At 40.4% G+C, this 25,006-nt stretch overlaps 1 protein-coding gene across 5 annotated transcripts in view; it reads right to left on the minus strand.

Moving 5' to 3' along the window:
* Positions 1–8,767: 8,767 nt before the first annotated feature.
* The window catches only part of ACYP2 (acylphosphatase 2), a 330,224-nt gene continuing 313,985 nt past the window's right edge, over positions 8,768–25,006 (minus strand). For 4 of the 5 annotated variants that reach the window (XM_055240451.2, XM_055240446.2, XM_063618045.1 and 1 more), the window contains one exon: positions 8,768–9,309. In XM_055240451.2, coding sequence (XP_055096426.1) covers positions 9,195–9,309 — 115 coding nt within the window. In that variant the 3' untranslated portion in view covers positions 8,768–9,194. The remainder of the gene's footprint in view (positions 9,310–25,006) is intronic. The other variant, XM_055240447.2, reaches the window with a different exon arrangement.

Raw genomic sequence — 25,006 nt, forward strand, 5'->3', positions numbered from 1 at the left:
CCATTGTAATGATTTTGGCTTTTAATGAGAGTAAAATAGATTGCAATGAGAAGGTTTTGAGCTGAGGTGTGGCATGATCTGGTTTCTGTTTTAACAGCATCACATGTGTGCTGTGTTGAATAGACGGAAGAATGGCAGAGGCAGAGGCAAGGGGTTTAGTTAGAAGGCTGTGACAGTAATGATGGTGATGGGGTCAGTGCTGCCACCTTCGAGGTAATCAGAAATGGTTAGAGTCAGCATAACTTTGTATTATAAAAATATTAACATAAAAGAATAGGGAATAGTCTAATGAGTTCCCATGTACCCACTTTAGAACATGAGTTGTCACCTCATGTTCAATCTTGTTTCATCTATAACTCCATCTATTTTCTGTCCCGTTCTCCCAACTCTTCGCCATACCCCACTGGATTACTTTTACGCAAATCCTGGACATTTGAAGATAGAGACAACAGGGACATGAATGCAAGAGAAAGGTAAAGATACTTTCAAAATTTTTGCCTTGAACATCTCAAAAGTTGGAGTGTTTACAATAAACTGAAGTGGAGAAGTCTGTGGGAGGCGCCATCAGCTGAGGGTGGAAGATTGTGGGAGGGGCCGTCAGCTGAGGTGGGAAGATTGTGGGAGGGGCCGTCAGCTGAGGTGGGGGGGCTCGTGGGAGGGACCATTAGCTGAGGTGGGAAGACTGTGGGAGGGGCCATCAGCTGAGATGGGGTGTCTGCGGGAGGGGCCGTTAGCTGAGGTGCGAGGTCTGTGGGAGGGGCCATCAGCTCAGTAGGGAAGTGTGGCATAGTTTAGAACATTGAAATTTGAGATGCCTATTAGATGTTAAATTGGAAATGTTGAGTAGGCTGTTGGTTATCTGAATCTGGAGATGAGAGAATAAGCTTAAGTGGTAGAAGTGAAGTTTAGGGTTGTCAACATGCATGTGGTATTTAAAGTTATGAGGTGAATAATAGTGCCAAAGGCATGAGTATAGGTGAAGGAGAGAGCATGTCTGGAGCCTGAGCTCTGTGGCTCTCCAACATTACGAAGTTAGAGAGATGAGGAGAAATCACCAGAAAAGACTAAAAAGATGCGAATACTGAGGAAAGCGGAACCCCAAGAAAGTGTGATGTCCAGGAAGCCAAGTGAAAAAAGTGCTGATAGGTTTAAGTAATAGGAGGACAGACAACTGGTCAGTGGAGTTAGCAGCCGTGAAATGAAATTGTTAGGGAAGAGGAGGCTGGTAGACTGGGGGGTGTGGGAGAGCAAAAGCATGATGGGAAACAGGTTCAAGGAGAATGGAGGAGTTAGACCACAGTAAGTATAGACAGCTTTTTTGAGGATTTCATCTGTAAAAGGAAGAAGTATGTGGCCGTGGCCAGATGGGCCAAGACACGGAGAAATAATAGCATGTTTGAGGGGAGAGAGGCATTCAGTAAGAAACAAAAACTGATGATGGAGGAGTGACGGGGAGACTGCTGGAGCAGAGTCCTTGAGGATATGGGATCCAGGCATTGCCTTAATTAGGATCATAAATAATTCATCTATGGTAATAGGATGATAGAGCAAGAACTGAGGCACAGATGGAGGTAGGTGGGTAGATGCAATGCTAGATGCTCATGGAAGTTCTTTCTGATGGAAGTAGAAAGTAAGGTCACGTCGAGTCACGGAGATGGTATGGAGATTTGAGGAGTGAGGAGAAAGCAGCAAATGGCAGTCTAAAGGGGCAGGGAGTGAATGGATTAGAGAAACAGCAGTTCCTGGGCAGAAGTTAGGTTCCTCTTGAGGTGGAATGCCTACAGCATTTTTGTTTATACTGTATAATTTAATACTGTACTGTTTACTTTATGGTCATATACTTTATTTTTCTTTTCTTTTTTTGAGATGAAGTCTTGTTCTGTCGCCCAGACTGGAGTGCAGTGGCACGATCTCAACTCACTGCAACCTCCACCTTCCAGGTTCAAGCCACTCTCCTTACTTGGCCTCCTGGGTAGCTGGGACTAAAGGCACCCACCACCATGCCCAGCTAATTTTTATATTTTTAGTAGAGACGGGGTTTCAGCACATTGGCCAGGCTGGTTTTGAACTCCTGACCTCAGGTGAGCCACGCGTCTCAGCCTCCCAAAGTGTTGGGATTCAGGCATGAGCCACCGTGCCCAGCCTTGTTGCCATATACTTTAACTCAAGGAAATTTCTCTTCTATCATAGCCGGTTTTTCCTTCTGTTTCAATTATCCTGACTTTTTCCCCAGGAACTTCTATCATTGATTTATTGGTGCTTTAGATATGTACTCTGTCTTCCAAATTATTTCCTCTCCCACTTTTATTTCTTGTTCCTCCATCTACTCTCCTGATGAACTTTTAAAATTTATTCTCAATACCATTGTTTTCTAAGCCTGCCTGATTGTCAAAGTCATTTGGGGCTTAAAAAAAAAAAAATTTAGATTTAGAGACAAAAATCATGGAGGATCCTTATTCATTAGGTCTAGGGTGGGGTTTGGTAAGACGTATATTTAAAATGCTCCCCAGGTAATTCTGAAACCAACTGGGTTTGGCAGCCACAGCTCTATATACACTAATTGAATTTATCAGTTGCTAATTCCAGAATGGGTTGTAATTCTATTCTCTTTAGTATTTCCTACAGTTTTTCTTTAAGTGTGTGTGTATGTGTGTTGCCTGTTCTTCAGACTATGATCTTTACATCTCAGCTAATATTCCTTCATCTTTATATTTTATTTTAACCTGCACGTTTTCTTCCTAAAGTCTCCCTTCTCTTGTTTCACAGAGATCAACTTTTATTGTATGCATTTCAGGATATACAATGGACATCAGCAGATGTTTCCTGAAATATTATTTGTGTAGTAATTTTTAGAGGTATGTACTTCCTCTGATTTTAAAACATAATACACCCTTTACCTTGGGCTGTATAGTGCTTTTTGTGAATTGCAAGGCTGGTTTTTGTTTCCTGTTTCTTCATCTTTTAATGAGGAGACTGGTAATATACTGACATTTGCCAATAGAGAGTATTCCTCAGGTCTAAAACCTTAGAATGGTATATCTACTGTAATCCAGTGTTTAGGGGTTTTTTTGCTATGAGATTTCTAGGAGCCTTAACATTTTTTTAAAAAAACCTATGAAATACACATACGAAACGATGTATAAAATATTTTGTAGAGTTTAAATAATTATAAAGTGAACACCTATGGAGCTACTATTCAAGTGGAGAAACGTAAGACCACCAGCTAGTTGATGAAGCCTTCACTTACCTGTCCTGGAACACAACCCCTTTCCCCTAACCCAGAATAACCATTATCCTTGTTTTGTGATAATCACCCCCTTGCTTTTGTTTATAGTTCTGTTATTGCTGTTAGCATCTCTCAGTGCAATTTCTAGCATGCTCTGCCACTGAGGCTCTTTTCTTTGCCTCCATTTCCATGCTTTGAGAAAAGGGACTACCCACTATGTCACCACCTGTGACCTTCTCATTCCTATGTGCTGTGACTTACGAGTCATGTTAGCCCACTCAGTGGAGAAGGAGGGGTAGTCGGGATGTGGGAAGTGAGAGAATGGTTGATTCTTCTTTTGCGGCCTCAGAAAATCATCCCTGAGGAGTAGAATGATTTCTGCTCCATTTTTTTTTCTGGTTGACGTAATATTACACAGTGTCTGCTCACTTTGTCAATGTCCTGGTTAACCGTTGCAGGCATACTTTTAATGCAGATTAATCTGCACTGAATTTGGTAGAAATTCTGCCTTGATGTTTACAAATGATGAAATGACTATGATTCTTGCTCTTTATAATTGTTTTGAAATAAAACTAAATTTTCAATACAATAAATCTCCTGCATCTTCCCGTTTTCTCTATATGTCTTCTAATTTTTGTAAAAAATGGGCATGAGAGAGAAAAAGCTGTACTACAGGCTTGTATGCACTGCTACTTGCAAAGTCCATTTTGCCAACATGGAAAATAAAACTAATAAAAGAAAAATGTAGTTTGAGGATGAAAGAAGTACCTTGAACATCCAACCCAAAATGTATACTGATATTTCCAGCAGAGAATAAAGCATAAGTCAGGCTCTCTAAAAGGCAAATAAAAAACACCCTATTTCTGTAGAAAAACCACCTAAAGAGATCACACAGTGACTAGAATTTTTAATTCTAAAATTTAAAATTTTTTCAGATGTCAGTTTTATTCAAAACCATTTGAACCAGTTAAGAAAAGGAAAAGTAGTTCTTATGTATGATTCTAAATGTTAGGTTAAGATCTCCAAGACATGCTTATAAAACACTTTTTAATTAACCCACAAATTATGTGTATTTCCTCTTGCACTTTTTTAAATCACAGATAAGAATAGGAATGAAAGACAACAGAAAATTAATTTCGGAAATTTTTTAGCTGACAGGGCATGGCATCTCACACCTATAATCCCAGCACTTTGTGAAGCCAAGACAGGAGAATTGCTTGAGGCCAGGAGTTTGAGACCAGCCTGGGCAACATAGCAAGACACTGCCTCTGCAAAAAAACTTAAAAAAAGTAGGCTGGATTACTGGTGGCACCTGCAGTCCCACCTACTCAGGAAGCTTAGGCAGGAGGGCTATTTGAGCCCAGGAGGTTGAGGCTGCAGTGAGCCCTTACTATGTCAGTGTACTACAGCCTGGGTGACAGAGTGAGACTCTGTCTCCAAAAAAAAAAAAAAAAAAAAAAAAGGGTTTTAACTACCTTAGCCACCGTGGACCTTTATGGAAGCCATTATGAAGAAGAATTTTTTTCAATAGTACTTTTCATGAATTATGCATGTTTTCAGCAGAAATAGCTTAAGGTTAAGTATACATACCACATAGGCTTGACAGAAGTAATCAAGAGAATAGGAACTGCGTTTGAGTTTAGCATTTACAGACATTTAGAAAAGACTCTAGATACTAAATTCAGTGTCTTTGTGGTTGGTTTTTTTTATTTCTTTGAGGCAGAATTCTTCTCAAAAGATGTCTTATGGACAATCCTAATGTATGGAAGAGATGGGGATGGAGCTGCTCTGATTGGAGCAGGGATGAGGGCCCTGGGCCAAGGTCAAATTGCCCATCTTTCTGACTGCCTTTCTGTAGCCCTCTTGGTACCACCTCCTGGAAGTCCTGTGGCTCAATGGAATCCTGTACAAAATCCTAATTTAGTCTAACTTCTTGACCTGGCAGTTGAGGAAACTGAGACACACAGGTAATCGGTGGATGGCCTGGGCCAGAATGCAGGTCTTCTCCTTCCTAGAGCAGAGCATTCTCTACTATACCATGCTGCCTGTTTTCAGCTCCTGAAATTAGTTCCAGACATTAAAATGTTTCCTTTTAACCAAATAGAGAACATTTTTTATCAACAGAAACCAAGGAGAGTTACTGTATAAAATATATTTGTGGCCTGTATAGTTTCAAATACAAGCTAATTTTTAGAAGTGAATTCTGTTTTTCTGTTGTCCCTAATTATGAGTTTACTGATGAATGCTTTTGAAAAATTCCATCAGTAGGCAAAGTTAAAAATACTTAGTCATAAAAAATGGTGACCAGCTTGCAGCAAAGTCAAACTGATACTGCTGCCTGTCTCCACCCACTGCCTGTTCGTGCCTTCTTCAGTGTTTTCTGCCTTTGTACCGTGAGGTGCTATGCTGCATTCTTCAGGCATGAGGGTACTCCCTGAACTTAAAGATTCCCACTCCCAGATGAAACTTGCGTTGCTTCTCCTCAACCTGAGAGGCCCACACCCTTCCTCAGATAAAAATCTCACTTCTCTCCTACACCCCTGTCGTTCCTCCTACACCCCTGTTGTTCCTATGTGCCCTACCAGTAAGGAGTCTTTTTTTTTACATTCTCTCCAGCCAAGAAGATTCTGTTGAACTTCTTGAGTTTAAAAAATCAGCATGTTGGCCAGGCGCAGTGGCTCACGCCTGTAATCCCATCACTTTGGGAGGCCGAGGCAGGTGGATCACGAGGTCAAGAGATCGAGACCATCCTGGCCAACACGGTGAAACCTTGTCTCTACTAAAAATACAAAAATTAGCTGGGCGTGATGGTGTGCATAGTCCCAGCTACTTGGGAGACTGAGGCAGGAGAAACGCTTGAACCCGGGAGTTGAAGGTTGCAGTGAGTCGAGATCGCACCACTGCACTCCAGCCTGGCAACAGAGTGAGACTGTCTCAAAAAAACAAAACAAAACAAAAAAAAGGCCAGGCACAGTAGTGGCTCACTTTGGAAGGCTGAGGCAGGGGGATCGCTTGAGTCTAGGAGTTTGAGACCAGCCTGGGCAACATAGTGAGACCTCGTCTCTACAAAAAATAAAATTAGCCAGTGTGGTGGCATGCACCTATAGTCCTAGCTCCTTGGGAGGCAGAGGTGGGAGAATCACTTGAGTCCAGGAAGTCAAGGCTGCAGTGAACCAGTATCGTGCCACCACACTCCAGCCTGGGCAACAGAGCAAGACCCTGTCTCAAAAACAAAAAATAGATATTTTTGTATAAGTGTGAAAAATATGATTTTTAGAAATCACACTTCTCCCCTAATTCTGATACGTCGCATCTTGAGGGGAACAGCATAGGCACATGGAGTGTGAGATCTCTCATTGATAGTCACTGAAATGTAGCTATCCAGTTTTTGCTTAATTTTTTCTTGGTTTCTAAAATGTCTAATTCTGATACAAATAAACGTATCAAAATTTGTTATCTAAAATACACGTAAATTAAAAATTCACAGTGTAAATTCAATATGAAATTTGACAAGTTTACCATTGAGATGTGTTACCTGGTCCCCATAACATATTTTTATATTGCTTTATCTTGATTTCTCTTGCTTTCTACCCACTCCTGAACGCCTATTTTTCAATCATTATCTACATTTTTCATCCAGTAATAGAATTTAGTTATGTACTAATCATTAAGTAATCTTGACTAGTGTGATTCACTTTGTGCAGTTAGAAGATTGTTCTAGTGAAGTGTGATTTTCTTATGAAGAGAGCTGGGAAGGGAACTACCAAAGGATATCAGGATAAGAAGAAGTAACATATTGTTGTCACTTCTGAGATCTTACATTATTTCAATCACTTAGTCTTTCTATGTGTGGAGAGATAGAGGTTTTGTTTTCAAACTTGTGGGTGAAAAAAAAATGTCTATTTTATTTTCTCCAAATCAAAGCAAGCCTGCTTCAAGCCTCATCCTGTCTGGAGGTGGATATCTTAGTCATCCCTGGTGCTTTGTTCCCTCCCTCAGAAGGAGCATACAAAGGGTTATATGCAGAGGAAACATTAAGGAAATACCTCTCGGTGTCCAGCGCATACCAGTTGCTATGATCACTGTTCAAACCACCGTGGTCCCTTGTAACCAGCCTGGTATTTGTAGGATGCTTTGAAGCATTTTTGGGGACAGGAATCCTGCTAATGCTGGAAGCCCCTGAGCCTGGGATCTATCTTCTCTGGGAACTACAGCTGCTTCCCTTTCAGGTTTAGCTATAGGTAGAGGTGCCACTGGCGAGAAAGGTGCAGGTCTCCATGACTTGGGTAATCCACAGCCTTTGGTTCCTTTCCAAAGTCTTGGATAATCTCCTTGTCTACTTTGGCTCTCACAACTTCTGCTTCTCTTTTACCCCCTAAAAGCCCAGCATTTGTCTTTCTCCTCAACTCACAGGATAATGCCCTTTTTAAAATGAAATTTTGGAAGAAAGGTTGTCTTCAGGGGGCTCTGGCATCCAAAGCTTCCCCTGAAATAAGGGAACACAAAGACTTGCCAACCTTTCTTGAATCAGGAGTGGGGAAACTGAAGGAGAGCAAAATCCAAATGAATATCTCAATAGATTCTCCTGCGTGACATTTGAAACATGTAATGCTTAACATGATGATGGTATTAGAATAATAGGAAAGTTCTTTAGTCCCTTGTTTATTTGGAAAGTCATTCCCTAATGTCGTGTTGTTTTATATACATTTGATATCAATATTATCAAGGAGTTAACCTTTCCAATGAACAAACTCACCCCCGCCCCCTTCATCTCTCCTCATTTCTTATCTTGCAGTAGGTAGAAGAGAAAGAGGCCTGCATTCGTTCTCCAGGCCACAGAGGATAGCAATAGAGATTTGTTCCTTAGATAGAATAGTAGCTTTCAAAGTGTACTAGCAAGGTATTTGAAACTGTCCAAGTAGAGAAGGGACACCAAGTATGCAAGGCTCTGGGGACGCCCATCCCCGCTTTATTTTCACCAGCTGTGCTTTGTTTTTGCTTTTTTAAAAAAACTTATGTATTCAATTCTATATAAAATTTTGGTTTAAGGAAGGATTCCATTGCTATAAAAAGTTTGAAAATCATGGAATATGAGCAAGTGTATGCCTACAACACTTGAAATTCCCCAGTGTTTTGCATTAAATGTCTTCCTTTTTTAATATTATAATTTTATGCTATAGAAAAAACCTTCCCCTTTAAATTCTCCGTTGCTTTATCAGTTACATGTGGAGCTTCCCAAGTGATAGGCCAAGTTTAGGGGACAGTATTGTTATGATTCATTTAGATTCTCAGTTTCTTTTCTGGTTAATAGGACATCTACTGTGGGTGGTGGTTGAAAATCTTGCCGCTTACTATACTGAAATTGCGAGTTCTTGTTAGCCACCATCATTCAGCCTGAATGTTCACTGCATACAACAATATAGAAGGCATTAAGTAGCTCCAACCAAATAATGTTCACATTAACCAGAATTTTAAAAACTCTTTGTTGATAATATTTTATGGTTATATTGATCATCACATACATTTACTTCTAATCACTGGTTCTTTTTAAAGAGTTTAATAGCAAATAACTGTAGTAACAAATTATTCAGAGGATTTTGTAATTCAACACAGACAACAGTATGTGAAAATAATTTTTAAATGGTTAACTTTATGTCTCGCCAAATAACATATATATGCTGTAATGTTCATTGAAATTAAAGATTCCATGAGACAAGTTTAAATTAAATGTTCATACTAAATATTTTATGACATTTTAATCTTAGAATACTATATTTTTGCTTGTTGAAAACATAGTTGAGTAAAATTATTTCAGTGTCAGACATTTTTAGTAACACATACAGTCGCTTAGCTTTCAGAACAGAAAGTTCCTTTTCACCCTACTCTGCTACTATTATTCTAGTATACATAGTCTTAAGAACCTACAGTATCTATTTTTCAGTGTAAGTGTTACAATTTTTCTCTTCTATTAGTATCTAATACTAAAATTAGAGTATTCAAGCTTAGAGATGGTTTTTTCATTAGAAAAGTTCGTGCGGTCAATGCGAGAACTAGGGCTTCCAACCTTGCTCAGCCAGGACTTCCTATAAAAAAAAGATAAATAAATAAAATTAGCATACAAAATATACACGGATCAGCTAAAATGATCCCACAGTAGGTATTAATGGGAGTTTACTTTTACTAAGTAATTTTTTGCATATATGTGATATTTAAATTTGTTTACATTGTATATATCACTCTAAGAATACCACAGAGTATAATGTGTAATTAAATACGGACAAAGAAAATCTAATAAATTAAGTGCAGTCAATTCCTGATGATTTTATATTAGGGTTATCCCCCCCACCCTCCAACTTAAAACACTCGAAGGCCACTGTTACCTAGCTCTTATACTCAAAACGATAAAAATATTTTTATAAGGAGCTTAGTAATAAAAACAATTCACTATTGTTTCCTCATTACTCAGCATGTGGTAGATGTTTCATGTATTTATGTGTATATAGAGAGATACCTATATCTCTCTCTCTACACACACACACACACACACACACAGACATAAATATAGTGAGAGAGATCCATACTAAAAGAATAAAGAAGAAACATAATTTTTGGCAAATATTAAGAAAAAATGCTCATCTACTTTTATCTATTCAAATACTGTTTCTTACCACATATATTAACAAAGTGATTGCATTAAAGGACAAGTTGAATGCTCTAAAATATTTTTCTTCTTATTCAGTGCAATGGTTTATCTTATTAGTGATATCCACGTATCTAATTTATGCATTAGGGCACTTACCCAGGTGTTTCCTATATAGTTGAGGCCTATTGTATATTGCTGACATCTCAGATAACACTGAGGATTTTCCAGAATCTTTCTATTACTAATTAGCTGGGACTTTGGGTTTATAAAACAAGGCTGTTTTACACAAATGATGGCTGTTATCTGAGCTGCTGTTGTAGAAACATCCTATGAGTTTCCTCATATCCCCAAATTATTTCAGGTGGTGAAGCTAGGGCTGTATACAGCTATGTGGTATGACATGTGACAATCTTATATAACTTTAGATTTAAAATATTTTCTAGTTAGCTGAAAATTACTCTTATAGAGAAGAATTCCAATGATTCAAATTGCTATTGTGCTTTTTAACCCTTTATTTGGATCTTATTTGTGACAGTTTTACTGGGTGAGGTTAATTTCGACTTCTTTTTCTTTAGCTCATTTAGTTGAAACCTTTAAAATGAAAATCTCATGGGTTGAAGAAAAAGCTCAGTTCTTATGAAAAGGAGCTGACAGCTTCAACTTTACTAGTCACGTCTTCTTGAAACCTTCTAGAAAACTTCTAGAAAACTGAGGCCACAAATAATAATGAAAGCTAAAATTTATTAAGCACTAACAACTTTTTTTTTGATGGGGGGAGGGTGCGGACAGGGTCTCACTCTGTCACCCAGGCTGGAGTGCAGTGGCATGATCATGGCTCACTGCAGCCTTGACCTTCAGGGCTCAAGTAATCCTCCAGCCTCAGTATCCCAGGTAGCTGGGACTATATAGGTATGCACCACCACACCTGGCTAATTTTTTTGAATTTTAGTAGAGACAAGATCTCACTATGTTGCCTAGGCTGATCTCCTTGCCTCAAGCAATCCTCCCTCCTCAGCCTCCCAAAGTGCTGGGATGACAGGTGTGAGCCACCGTGCCTGGCCAAGCACTAACAATTTGTTTGGCACTATGCTAAGTTCTTTACATGTCTTATCTTTTATTCCACACATAAGTCATAGGCTATTATTGCCCCCAGTTATTGATGAGAAAACAGAGACACTTAAGAGATAGTAACTTGCACAGGGTGGTTAGCAGAGTGGTTGTGAGGAGGATTCAGATTCTGAGTATATTTTGAAGGTATAGTAAAAGTAGATTTGCTGACAGATTGAATGTGGGTGTGAGAAAAGGAGAGGAGTGAAGGATGCCACCGGAGTTTTTGGTGTGAGTAACTAGTTGGATAGGGTTGTCATTTACTGAAATGGAGAGACTGTGAGAGGAGCAGATTTTGGGGGAAGGGGAAGATCAGAGGCTCAGTTTTGGAATGTTACATTTGAGATGTCTGTTAGACATCCAAAGCGAGATGTTGAGTAGGCAGTTGGACCTACGAGTCTGGTTAGAGGAAATAAAATTTGGAATTTGTCAGCAGATAGACAGTATTGAAAGCTATAAGATTGGCTGGGATCATCAAGAAAATGAATCTAGATAGAAAAGATAAGTCCAATGACTGTACTTTGGGGGTTCTCCAATGTGAAGTGCTCAGGAAGCAGAGGAAGAACCGGCAAAGGAAGAGAAGAAAGCATCCAGTGAGGTATGAGAAAAACTGGTGCCCAGGGAGCCCAATCAGGCCCTCAGGAGGTAGAGAGGGATCCACCAGGCCAATGCTGCTGGCAGGGCCAGTGAGGTGAGAAATGAGAACTGGCCATTGTGTTTAGCAACGTGGACGTCACCTGTGACCTTGGCAGGAGCAGGAGCAGTTGTGGTGGCATGAAAGCCATATTTGAATGGGCTCAAGAGAATGAGAAGGGAGAAACTGAAACCATGGAATCTGAGACTAGGGCTACTGGGCATAGGAAATGGGCAATGACTAATCAACCTGAGCTGATAACTCAATGTATTGACCTAATTGAGATACCTGCCTGTATCTTGTCCTCAATGTCATCAGGGACTTCTTCCTCAGCCAAAAGTTGGCCTGGGAGGAATCTATGCCACTGATGGGGCAGATGGTCATGGTGTTGGGAGACTGAGCTCTGTTTACCCTGTGGGGAGGATGGCCACTTTGTGTCATGGCTCCATATATGCTTCCCCTGTTGCTAGGAACCACCCTGCCTGATCCGCCTCCTCAGCTAGGAGTGTTCTGGTCACCTGTCACTTGGCAGGCCCTGAGACCTCACTCTCAAGTACTGTTTTTGCAGTCAGCCTTTGGTAAGTGTGGCTGAGGTCTAAAGATGGCAGAACTAAGAGTTCTCCAAGCAAAAGAATAGTCACAAAATTTCACAAAATTTATGTCTAATGAGAATGTGTGTGAAATATACGTATATACGTGTATATGTATACATATACAAACACATATGTGTATGTATACATACATATAAAATCACTCACCCTTAGTGTCAGAGCCACATAATCAAACAGTACTAGTTATTAAAATTCAATAAATATTTAAGTAGGACTTTACGCAAGTCATTCTAGATACTGGAGGGCATACATAGAGATTTAAAATGGAATTCCTTCCCTCAGTAACTTACATTCCAATAGAAGAGTTTGGAAAATAATAAAAATGGCCATAATGTTAAGGCAGAATATGATAGGCGATGTGATTTATATCATATAAAGGGAGAAGGGAATTGGGGGGTTAACTCTGGTCAAGGTACTCAGAGGCATCTTTGTGACAGCAATGACATTTGAGCTTAGTTTTAAAGAAGACATTAGTGTTTTTTTCCCCCAAATCTTAGAATGAGAAATGCCAATTTAAGCATGACAGAAAACCAAGAAGCACAGGAAAAATGTTGGTAATGTTAGCAAATTTTAAAAATGCAAAACATTTGAATGGCCAGAAGAAAGTCTTAAAGCCAAACAAACAGCAAACTGAAACAACTTATTTGCAACTTTCTTACTATACAAACGGTACTTGAAAATTAATATATGTATGGCATATGGTATATTACCAATATGTATGGCCATGCAATAGAAAAATGGGCAAATAACACAAGCAAATGAAAGGGAAAGAAATATAAATAGCCAGTAAGTAATAAGTAAAAACATTCTCACTCGTATGCATAATTTTTAAAAACACAAATAAAGCAAGAATAAGCCACCATCTGTCACTTATGGAACGGCAAGATTTAAAAGCTTGATAATATCCAGTAGTGGCAGTTAGGGTGTAGGAAGAGAGGCACTTTTCTACATTGGCAATGGGAGTGCAAATTTGTACAGCTTTTTGAAAGGGCAACTTGGTACTACCTAACAAATTATTAAATGTCCTTGTCTTACAAGCATACTATCATAAGGAGGGTACCCTGGGATACAGGCTCTGAGATGATTAGCATGCAGGCAGTTAATTAGGGGGTGCTCTCAGGTTTAACAACTTGTGGAAAGCGAGGAAAGGAGACAAGATTGGACTGAGGGAGAAGCTGGGCAATGATGCAGTCTCAATGAAGACCTTAGCCAAGAATTAAGGAGCTCTGAAACTGGGAAGACCCTTCACAGTTGTCTCAAGTTAAGGCGAGAGGGCTGGTCTTGATATTCCCCACATAAACCCGGTTGTTAGAGGAGATCTGCCCAGGGAAGAACACGTGAACTTCAGTGAGGTGACTTTCTTCTGCTGAGGCAATTCCTGAAGAAGGCTGATGGCTAAGGGCCATCTTCCAGCAGCACTCCTAGCATCTGGGGGACTGAATCCTTCAATCCTGAAAGGGAATCTGAGTGGTAGATCAGTGTCCACTATACACACTCTCATAAGTAGGCAAAGGGAATGAACTGAAGATTCAAGCAAAGGAGTGGTAATTGATGGAACAAGGCCCAGAGCTGTCAGAAGAAACAGGATCAAGAGATGAGTAGACTCATTAGGTATAGAAAAGAAGACATATTTTTTTCTGTATGGAAGAGAAGACAGTGGATTTTAAAAATTGGAGAGCAATCTGGATAGGAAGAGGCATTCACATGAGATAGCTTTCATTTTCTCAGTGTGAGGGACGTAAGGGAATTTACTGAGAATAAGTGGGGTGGAGGAAAAGTTGAGGGATTGAATAAAGTGAAAAGGTGTAATAATCGCTAAAGGAGTTGACACATGTTAAAGGAATTGTGAAAGAGCATCGAGGACCCTTAAAGTTAGTCTAGATGGCCAGGGACCTGCAAACACACCTGCCTGCAATGCAGTGTGCTCTTCAGGTGCCTGTCCTGCAAGCAGGGTCCAGACCAGTGGGGCCTGGGATCAAGGCCTGGGCCAGAGTTTTTTTCAGCAGGAACAATCCATTTCAGAGGGCAGATTAAACAATTCAATCAGATGTTTCCCGGAGTGGTGAAGGAGTGTGAGCCTCCCCATCCACCAATCTGCAATGGATTTCTCTTTCACCCTACTGCTGAGCTGTGGTCTTAGGTTTTCTTTCTTCCCTTTCTTTTTTTTTTTTTTTTTTTTTTTGAGACAGAGTCTTGCTCTGTCACCCAGGCTGGAGTACCATGGCGCAATCTCGGCTCACTGCAATCTCCGCCTCCCAAGTTCAAGCAATTCTCCTGCCTCAGCCTCCTGAGTAGCTGGGATTACAGGCATGCGCCACCATGCCCAGCTAATTTTTGTATTTTTAGTAGAGATGGGGTTTCACCGTGTTGGTCAGGCTGGTCTCAAACTCCTGACCTCGTGATCCGCCCGCCTCGGCCTCCCAAATTGCTGGGATTACAGGCGTGAGCCACCGTGCCTGGCCAGTCTTAGGTTTTCTAGGGTGACCATTGCATCTGGGAGCCTCTGATGTTGGTATCTTGATATCTTTTCCCTTGGACTGGTCATATTCTCCAGGGAAGATATACCCTATTTCCTGCCTAGAAGCTATGAGTCTGGTTATGTGTGCTCTGAAAATCTGGGAAGAAGGTTAAGGCCTCAACATTCCAGGGATTAACTTTCGCTGAATCCCTGTCTTCAGCACTACACCATTTTTTCAACTGTGTCTATAAAAGTGCAACTCTGGCTGGGTGCAGTGGCTCACACCTGTAATCCCAGCACTTTGGGAGGCTGAGGTGGGTGGATCAGTTGAGGTCAGGAGTTCAAGACCAGCCTGGCCAACATGGTGAAACCGCATCTCTGCTAAAAAAATACAAAAATTAGCTGGGCATGGTGGTGTGCACCTTTAATTCCAGCTACTCAGGAGGCTGAGGCAAGAGAATCGCTTGAACCTGGGAGGCAGAGGTTGCACTGAGCTGAGATCATGCCACTGCACTCCAGCCTAGGTGACAGAGTGAGTAAGACTCTCTCAAAACAAATGAACTCTGGCTTCTGCCTGAGCAGGCAGGGCAGTTGCTCTCCTGTGTGACATGGGGCACAACTGCTTAGTAAGCAGTTTTGGAATCAGTGTTCTTATTTTTAGCCCCAACTTCATGCCCACTTCCAGTAGCCTGAGCCTTGAGGGATTTCCACTGTGTTAACTGGACCATTTCTCTGCTTTGGAAGCCTGCAATGCTTATAATCAAATTTGCATTACCACCTGCTCATCTGCTTTCTAGTTTCCAAAGTTTTATTGCTGTAGCTTTATCTCCCATTATTTGTCCTTGTGGGTGTTTTTAACGGTTTTTAAAAATCATTTTTACTGATACTTAAGTAGGGTTGAGGAGGGAGCAGAGGCAAATGCATGTGTTCAAAATATGCCATCTTTATATAAAAGTATGGCTTTATCCTTTATATTTAAATCTTTCATACATCTGGAATTATGTGATTGCCTTATATGAAAAAGATGTCTTAATTTTGAATAGACATTTCCCCCTGCATCTTTTACTATATAATTTATCCTTTTCTACAGATTCCAAATGTAACTGTTATACTAAATTTGTGCGTATGCCTGAGTCTATAGGCATTCTATTTGGCACCATTGATATGTTTAGTTAATCCCTAAACCAGTGCCAAACTATTCTAATTATTATGGTTTTAGAATATAAAACCAGTACCAAACTATTCTAATTATTATAGTTTTAGAATATATTTTAATGTCCATTAGTCCCTATACTGCCACCTCATTATTATTCTAGTTTTAAATGTCCTTGTTTGTGTCATACATTCTATTAGAGTTTAGCATAATTTTATCCAATCCTTTCACATCCCCTTTTAAATCTAAAAATAATTTGGAGAAAAGCGGCAATTCTAACATTTACGCTTGTCATCAAGAGTGAAAATTTTCTCCAGTTTTGCTCAAGTCTTTAAGTTTCTCACTAAAATTTTATAGTTTGTTTAATTCAGGTCCTGTATATTTCTTGATAAATTTATACTCATTTTTCTTGCTAGTTTGAACAAGATGCTTTTTAATCATTATGTTTTTAAACAAGATACAGGAAAACTAGTGATTTCTTATATTGTAATCAGATGCCTAACTGAACTCCTTTAGTAGTATAAGTTTTTCCTTTTCTTGGGGTTGCTAGGTAAACCACCCCATGTATTTTTCCTGAATTATTTTCCCCAAATTCATTCTGTTAGTCCATTTTATCACATTGGCTGGACTGGATAATTTTTTTGTTTGTTCATTTTTTGTTGTTGAGACGGGGGTCTCACTTTGTTGCCCAGGTTGGAATGCAGTGGCACAATAATAGTGCACTGTAATCTCGAACTCCTGAGCTTCAGCAATCCTCCCATCTCAGCCTCTCAAGTATCTGGGACTACAGGAATGAGCTACCATACCTGGCTAATTAAAAATTTGTGTGTGTGTGGAGATGGAGTCTCAGTATGTTGCCCAGGCTGGTCTTAAACTCCTGTGCTCAAGTGATCCTCCCACCTTGGCCTCCTAAAGTGTTAGGATTACAGGTGTGAGCCACTGCACTCAGCCAGGTAATTTCAAATTTCTTAGGCTATCCAGTCAGTTTGACTACTTAACTTTCAGAAAATTTCGACAGTAAGTGTGCAAAGAAAGAAAAAAAAAACAGGACCAGTGTTCACCCACCCAAGGAGCCAACACAACCACAATACACTGCTCTAGTTCCAGCATATTTTACCCATTAGTTTAGCTTACTCAATAAATATTGAATGGATGGATGGGTAGATGGATGAATTATATTTGCTTGAATGTCCCATTGAAGTCTAGTATTTCTGTGGTAAATCTGAATCAGTTTTGTGTGCATATATCTTTCAGGTATTTCTGTTTAAGAAGGGTGATCGGCCGGGCATGGTGGCTCACGCCTGTAATCGTGAGCCAGCACTTTGGGAGGCCGAGGCGGGTGGATCAGGAGGTCAGGAGATCGAGACCATCCTGGCTAACACGGTGAAACCCCGTCTCTACTAAAAAAATGCAAAAAATTAGCCGGGCGTGGTGGCGGGCGCCTGTAGTCCCAGCTACTCGGGAGGCTGAGGCAGGAAAATGGCATGAACCCGGGAGGCAGAGCTTGCAGTGGGCCGAGATAGCGCCACTGCACTCTGGCCTGGGCAAAAGAGCGAGATTCTGTCTCAAAAAAAAAAAAAAAAAGAAAGAAAGAAGGGTGATCCACTGATAAGCTTATAAAAACAAAAAACAAGGTTCATCTAGTAAAAATGAAAGAATAATAATGTAAACTGGAAACTTCTGTTGACAAAAGTCAGGTTATTTGATAACCATGTGTCCCTCTTCACTCTAATATATTTTACATGCTTATGTAGAGGTTTTGAAAATGAAACTAATTTTTGTAGTCTATCCTTTACAAAGATCATGTTGCCTTTAACAATTATAAAGTAACAATATAAGAGGAGATTTCATTATGGATGCATTTTTTATATGTTTGATGGGGATCATAAACAGTGGTGGAGACAATTTTTTTATGGAATGGAAAAGGTCAATGATCTTGGGTATATTATTTTAATTATCCCTCAGGCCACCTTTGCATTAAGAAATAAATAAAACACAGTGCTGATAAAGGTTAAATGACTAAGGAAAAATCTATTTGTGTAATAAATTAACTGTGCTATATTTTTTGTTCCTATAAGGCAGTCACCAACTATTGGTCCCCTCAGGGTTTCCACAGCATTCTAATTCTTGAGTACAGATGGCACGTATTTAGCCATCAAATACAGTAAGCACCATGCATTTATTGCTTTGGAAGCCAGCAGAGAGGCCAGCTGTGGCCTTCTAAAATGCACTTAGCTTTCTGCCGTTCTAGGGCCTCCTCTTTGACTGCCCCTATGTGAAAAGGGCCCCACCCCTACTCTGTTGCGTGCATGATGACAATGATCACATTCTGTAATTGCTATGTTTATGTAATTGTCTATGCGTTTATTATATGCCTCCTCCACAACAGAATGCAAATTCTAAGAAGGTGGCAGGATCAGTCTGGGTGCTGTGGCTCATGCTGTAATTCTAGCACTTTGGCAAGCAGAAGCGGGCAGATCACTTGAGGCCAGGAATGCGAGACCATACTGGCCAATATGGTGAAACTCTGTCTCTACTAAAAATACAAAAATTAGCTGGGCATGGGGGTGGGTGCCTGTAATTCCAGCTACTTGGCAGGCTGAGGTACGAGAATTGCTTGAACCTGGGAGGTGGAGGTTGCAGTGAGCCGAGATCGCACCACTGTACTCCAGCCTGGGCGACAGAGTGAGACTCTGTCTCACACACACACAAAAAGAAGGTGGCAGGATAGGTCTTACTATTAGATTCCCAACACCTAGCATGATGCCTGGTGATAGTGGGTACTCAATAAATACATATTCATAAATATGTACAATCATAGGTCAGTGACAAATAAAACTTAAAGAAATACCCCCCGACCCTGAAGAAATACACGTATATTGAATGAATGAGCCTTTGTCATCTGCCTGCCTTCTTCAGGTCTACAGCTTCCATGCGTGGGAGGAGGGCAATTTCCAGGCACCTATACCGTCCACACACAGAAAGGAACCCTGAATGCTACTTTTTAACTTTGTTTTATCTCACAAAAAACAAAACCCTCACTTTTTAAAATACTCTTTGCAAGTTAGAGAAATATTTGCTCTTATTACAGAAACTCAGAAAATATTTTACTCATGGCAGTCCCTTCTGAAGAACACGAGCAATGACTATATTCCTTCTCCTAAAGGACATTGGAGGCCTAATGACCCGAATAGAAGCAGGTGAACCAAGTTTACTTGTGCAATTGGTTCCTTTATCTGTGCCAGCCCCCAATATTATTGCATTTTTTTGTGCTTGTGAGTTTATTCATCACATAAATATACATGGTAACTGGCTTTACCCAGAATTCAGGGTAATTCTTAGAATACCACAGGAGGGCCAAGTCCATCCTGCAAGCCTAGTCGTATGACATGCCATCAGCTTCTGTCAAGTCCAGTGCACAGCTGTATACACTCAACTATATAGTATAAAAACCCTTAGACATTTTTCTTAGTACCTCAAAGATGTGCAAACATCTATCGTATTTATTGTATTAACTCAGGATATTTTACTCCTTTTTTTTTTTTTTTTTAAGAGACAGGGTCTTACTCTGTCACCCAGGCTGAAATGCAGTGGTGTGATCATGACTCACTGTGGCCTCAACGTCCTGGGCTCAGGGAATCCGCCCGCCTCAGCCTCCAGAGTAGCTGGGACTATAAATGTGTGCCACCACACCTGGCTAATTGTTTTTTAAATTTTTTGTAGAGATGGGGTCTCACTATGTTGCTCAGGCTGGTCTCAAACTCCTGGCCTTAAGCACTTCTTCCACCTCAGCCTCCCAAGAGCTGCAATTACAGGAGTGAGCCACCACACCCAGCCTCAAGATTTTTTAAGAGAAGAAACCTTTCTTCCAACATAATCTTGCACAAAGGCTTAATACTTACGGTAGACAAGTGAAGTTTTTCTCTGAAGCAAGGGAATGGTTGGGGGCATATGTGTGTACTCGTGTGTATGTCAACCTGCAGATACCATCCCACCCAGCCCTCTTGCTTCTCCAGTTGTACTGCGAGCATCTCCGAGGAATCCCGAGGGTTCTGAGGGATTCCATTTGAAAACTGCCCTATTCGCGGTGGCTCACGCTTGTAATCCCAGCACTTAGAGAGGCCGAGGCGGGCGGATCACGAGGTCAGGAGATGGAGACCACAGTGAAACCCCATCTCTACTAAAAATACAAAAAATTAGCCGGGCGTGGTAGCGGGCGCCTGTAGTCCCAGCTACTCGGAGAGGCTGAGGCAGGAGAATGGCATGAACCTGGGAGGCGGAGCTTGCAGTGAGCCGAGATTGCGCCACTGCACTCCAGCCTGGGCAACAGAGAGAGAATCCGTCTCAAAAAAAAAAAAAAAAAAAAAAAAAAAAAGAAAACTGCCCTATTAACCTAACACTAAGCAAAAATATAGGGGAGTGGAATGTATGAAGAATCCATCCTATGTAGAAATGGAAATCAACATAGGACTGTCTTTTCTATAATTCAAGTCAGTATTTCCTGTGTAGTAAGCTCCTGGGGTGATATAAAAAATTCCATTTAACTAATATCCTCGTCTGAAACAGAGGTGAAATTAAAGCACTAGAAAGCAAACACTATCAATAATTCATAGTAGTTCTATTTCCTGGGACTAAAGTGGGGTGGCATAATCCTTTCAGATGTCTCTTCAGCGCCAGTATAAAATGAAGACCATAGCAAGAAAGCAGACAGTAAAAAATAAAGACAGATAATGAATTAAAAGCTAATGTGATGCATGTTGGAAAATACTGAGTTGCCTGTCAATTTCAAGCTTTTAAACTAGCATTAATAATGGAAGGATAATATATAAAATTTTTGCCATTCTCCTTTCTTTAACAAGTTTCCTTATTCAGTTACATGTGGACAAATAATACCATAGACTCCTTTATTATCAAATGTTTTAATGTCTGAAATATTTGTCAGATATGTAGCCCTTGATTAGTGAGTTCAGTGATTATCCAGGAAATCCTAGAGCATCCATAATTAACCTAAGACCTAGATTCCTCTTTTTTAAAATGATGATACTGCTACTCACCCCACTGAGCTATTGAAAGGATTAGAGAGAATGTATGCAAATCACTTAATGCAACTTCTGGCCATTAATAACTATTATTACAGTGTAATTATTTCCTGCCTTTGCCAAAGATGGTAGACAGCCTGTTTAGCAAGCTCTGTGACCCTCAGAGTCACATACTTCTAGTGCATCTCCACCAGTAAGACCTCTTGGTCTTGGCAGAGGTGCTTCTCAGCTTGCAGTGGAAAATGGCCCATCATTCAACCTCCTCAGCTGGGTGAGAGTCTGGAAGAGCCACTCAGGCTTGAGCTATGTCCAGGATTCTGAGAACCAGCTAACTGAATCAAAGGGCCTGGGAGCAGAGAAGGCAGAACAAGTGAGGGGATGACTATAACCTGTAACTTCCCTGCCGCACCGCAGCTTCTAGGTCAACACAGTGACAGATATGCCCTTCTTTCTGTTTTATTTGGTGGAACAGAATATGTGCTGGCACAGTGGTAATGGATGGAAGTAGACTTTAGAGTCAGTATGCTTAGGTGTGAGTCCAGCTACTACTTCCTAGTTGTCTTGGAGAAGTTTCTCAAACTCTCAGTGCCTCATCTGTAAAATGAGGAGTATACTGCCTCCCTCACAGAGTTGCTGTGACGATTAAATAAAATAATCTGTAAAGTGTTTAACACAGTATCTGGAAAATAGTAAATGTTCAATTTTAAGCTAATGTCAGGGTATAGTCAGGGTGCAGTAGCAGGTAACTAAAACCACCTTAGCCATTTTAGAATGGAATTTAATATAGGGAATTAGGTACTTACAAAATAATTGGAAGAACTGGAATAACAAATCTAGATTGGGCCTGTTGGAGCAACTCTGCAGAATTGACTGCTAAAGTATAAATGTTAAAACTGTGATTCTCATGTAAGCATAAAATGACATGTCACAAATATTTAATACACTAATTAATGAGGGAATCTGTAAGATGTTAAGTCTAGTTCAAAGAAGAATTCAGAGATACATACACGTGTGTGTGTGTGTGTTTATACATATATATACACACAATCAGAGATATTAAAATCAACTGGTTGATAGATGCAAAACTAGCTAAAATTCTACAGGACAGCACTATCTGACAGAACCATAATGCAAGCCTCATCTGTAATTTAAATTTTCTAAGAGTCACATTTTAAGAAGTAAAAATAGTTAAAATTAATTTTAATAATATATCTTATTTAACCCACTCTATCCAAGATATAATTATTTCAAGATGTAATCAATATAATAAAATTAATGAGATATTTTTACATACTTTTTCATATTGAGTCTTTGAAATCTGGTGTGTATTTTATACCTATAAGACATCTCAGTTCAAACTTGCCACATTATAAGAGTTCAGTAACTACATAGCTAGTAGCTTTCATATTAGGCAATGTAGCTTTAGGGCAATAAAAAATAATGTTTGGGATTATCTTTTCTTCAGGGTAAAAATCAATTTTATATCTACCAAAAAAAAGATTTGTTTTGTTATGGATAAGAATTACTTGTGGCTGGTCGTGCTGGTAATTCCAGCACTTTGGGAGTCCGACGCAGGAGGATTGCTTGAACTCAGGAGTTTGAGACCAGCCTGGGCAACAGAATGAGATCCTGTTTCTGCTACATTCAAATAAAATTAAAAAGTAGAAAACAAAACAAAACTATTTGGATTTCTATAGTTTGCTGCAAATAATTTCTACCTTACAGAGTTGTAAAATAGTGTAGTTAATAGGAAGTCACCAGTGCACACCCCTATAGAATTAGAAAATTCCTAAAGTTTCTACCAGAGTATATCAGAATTTTCCTGAAAGACGCTCCTGATACCTATGACCCAATTTCAAGCCTTGGACAGTTTTTCCTGATAGGCATATTAGGGGAATCAGACTGCCAGGAAAAATATTGCATTTATGAATATACTACCCTAACCATCAGTCCAGGTATCTGGAAGCCACCACTAGAATTGTTGGCCCCAGAGCCACATGGGCTGGATCCTCACACGAGCTAAATGGATGCCTCAGGCACTGCTGCCTCTCTCTCCACTGAACTCGGTTCCAAATTCAAATTTCACAGGAATACCTCTGATTAATAATGACTAAGTCACATTTGAAACCCTTGCTGTAAGGCAGTCAGGAAGTGTAGCTCCTAGCTCTCCAGTGTCTGCAGTACATGAAAGACCCCAGAAGGAGTTTGGAATAGAGGTCGACCAAGCCAAAATACCACGTCTACCGCGGCCATTATTCAGTTAACAAGAGCTTCATGAAATTCTTCACTCTGGGATTCAGAGGAATTAGATTTTTTTTTTGCCGGTCTGTATGTGGCCACGCTTCTGCGGACCCTTTCTGATAAAGGGTTCTCAGCACTAGAACAGCATCCCAACCAACATTGAAGGGTCAGGTGCAGAAGAGGCAACAGAGGACATGCAGTAAGGCATGACCAGAGAAGAGGGAGATGATAGCCACCAGCGTGTGCTGTTAGGAAAACCCAAGGCACAAGGTATTTTAAGAAGGGAGCAGTCAGTGTCCAAATGCTGTTGGGACCCAAGTAAAATAACTGAAAAGTGCTTCAGTGAAGTGGTGGGGGTGGAAGCTAGATTTGCATGGTTTTAGAGTGAGGGGGAAGTGAAGAATCCGAGACAGCAAGAATAGATCATCTTTCTAGCTGTCTGCCTGTGAAGGAGAGGAGAGAGAGCAGCTGTATACATCTTTATGGTTCTCTTCTTGGCAAGGCAAGCCTGCCTAGATTTTGAATCCAATGCCTTCCAATATTTACGAGCGCCTTTGTCTCAGAAGAGCAATATTTGAGGAAGATTGCTTTAAGTATGCACAGTCCAGGATGTTCTCTCTTCCAGTTATGTTAAAATCGACTCCTACATGAAGCCAAATGAAAAATGAGTTGGCCAGACATGCCTGCGTTTTCACCCTCACCCTGACCTCTCCACCTCCCACCAAAAATGCTCATAAACAAATTGAGTTGGGGTTGGGGGATGCCGTTAGCCGATAGAGAACTGCTAGATAATTTAGTGCCAAATTGTGGCCCACTCATAGCAGAGGTCGTTATTTTAGGCATCACTTAAGTCTTGTCCTGGCTCTATTTTATGTCCCCACCCTTGTTTTTAATCCCTTTTCACTTTTAAATGTACATGCTCTTGTTTTACATACGCTTACAAATCACTTTAAATCCTACTGGGAACAAAGTGAGGCGCAAACTTAAAAAGCTCTGTATTTTCCCCGCTTGCTGATACTGTTTGATTTTATAATGGAAATAGTAGGGATGGGGGAAGAGATTAATTTAAGGAGTTTTGCTTTACGGCCGACTTTGCTAGATACCTTTTCCATTAAAGTAAGGCATGCAACGTTCTACGGTTATAAAAACCATGTCTTCAAGGCACCAGTCTCTGTGGCTGTGGGCTCCGGGACCAAGCCAGGCAGCCACGGCCTCGCCTGGGGAAGCTTCAGGTGGCATTGATCGCGGGGCGACGGCAGCCGGGCTCCCACCGGCTCCGACCTCTGTGCAGAGAGGAATGTGCAAAGCCTCAAAGGGAAATTCATAAAGCGACACCCTGACAGCCTTGATTCAATTTGTGCACAATTGAATTAAAAGAATAGCGCGAAGGTGGGATGGAAAGGCGGCTAACAACACAAGAACCGCTAGAAGAACAGATGTGCTAGATGGAGAAGCAGAAGCAAAAATCACATTTTAATGGAAAGACGACTGTTCGGCTGTGTATTAGACACCGGCTCTGTTGAGCATACTACATGTGGTTAACCCTGAAGATGGGGGCTCTCAGAATGCCTTGAAATATTCGACGAGAATCAAAAATAATGAAGCCCTTCTTTATGGACATGTCTCATCGTTAGGGAAATGGCTATCTTTTGAACTTCCCAGGATTTTTTTTTAGATTCTCCTATGTGACTCAGTTCATAGGGAGGCTCACGATGGAAGGTAAGAATGCCATAGTAATGTTTTAGTTTGTAGGTGGCTGCCTGTAAATGGTACTTCTATAATTTCAATATTTTTCAGCACAAATGTGTTAAATGCTCACAAATTTCAGTCTGTTATGTAGACAGAGATGATCATAAAAAAGTTTTCCTTTTTGTACTCATATGCCAACTTTTTT

Source organism: Symphalangus syndactylus, chromosome 14, assembly GCF_028878055.3.
Source record: "Symphalangus syndactylus isolate Jambi chromosome 14, NHGRI_mSymSyn1-v2.1_pri, whole genome shotgun sequence".
Lineage (NCBI taxonomy): Eukaryota > Metazoa > Chordata > Mammalia > Primates > Hylobatidae > Symphalangus > Symphalangus syndactylus.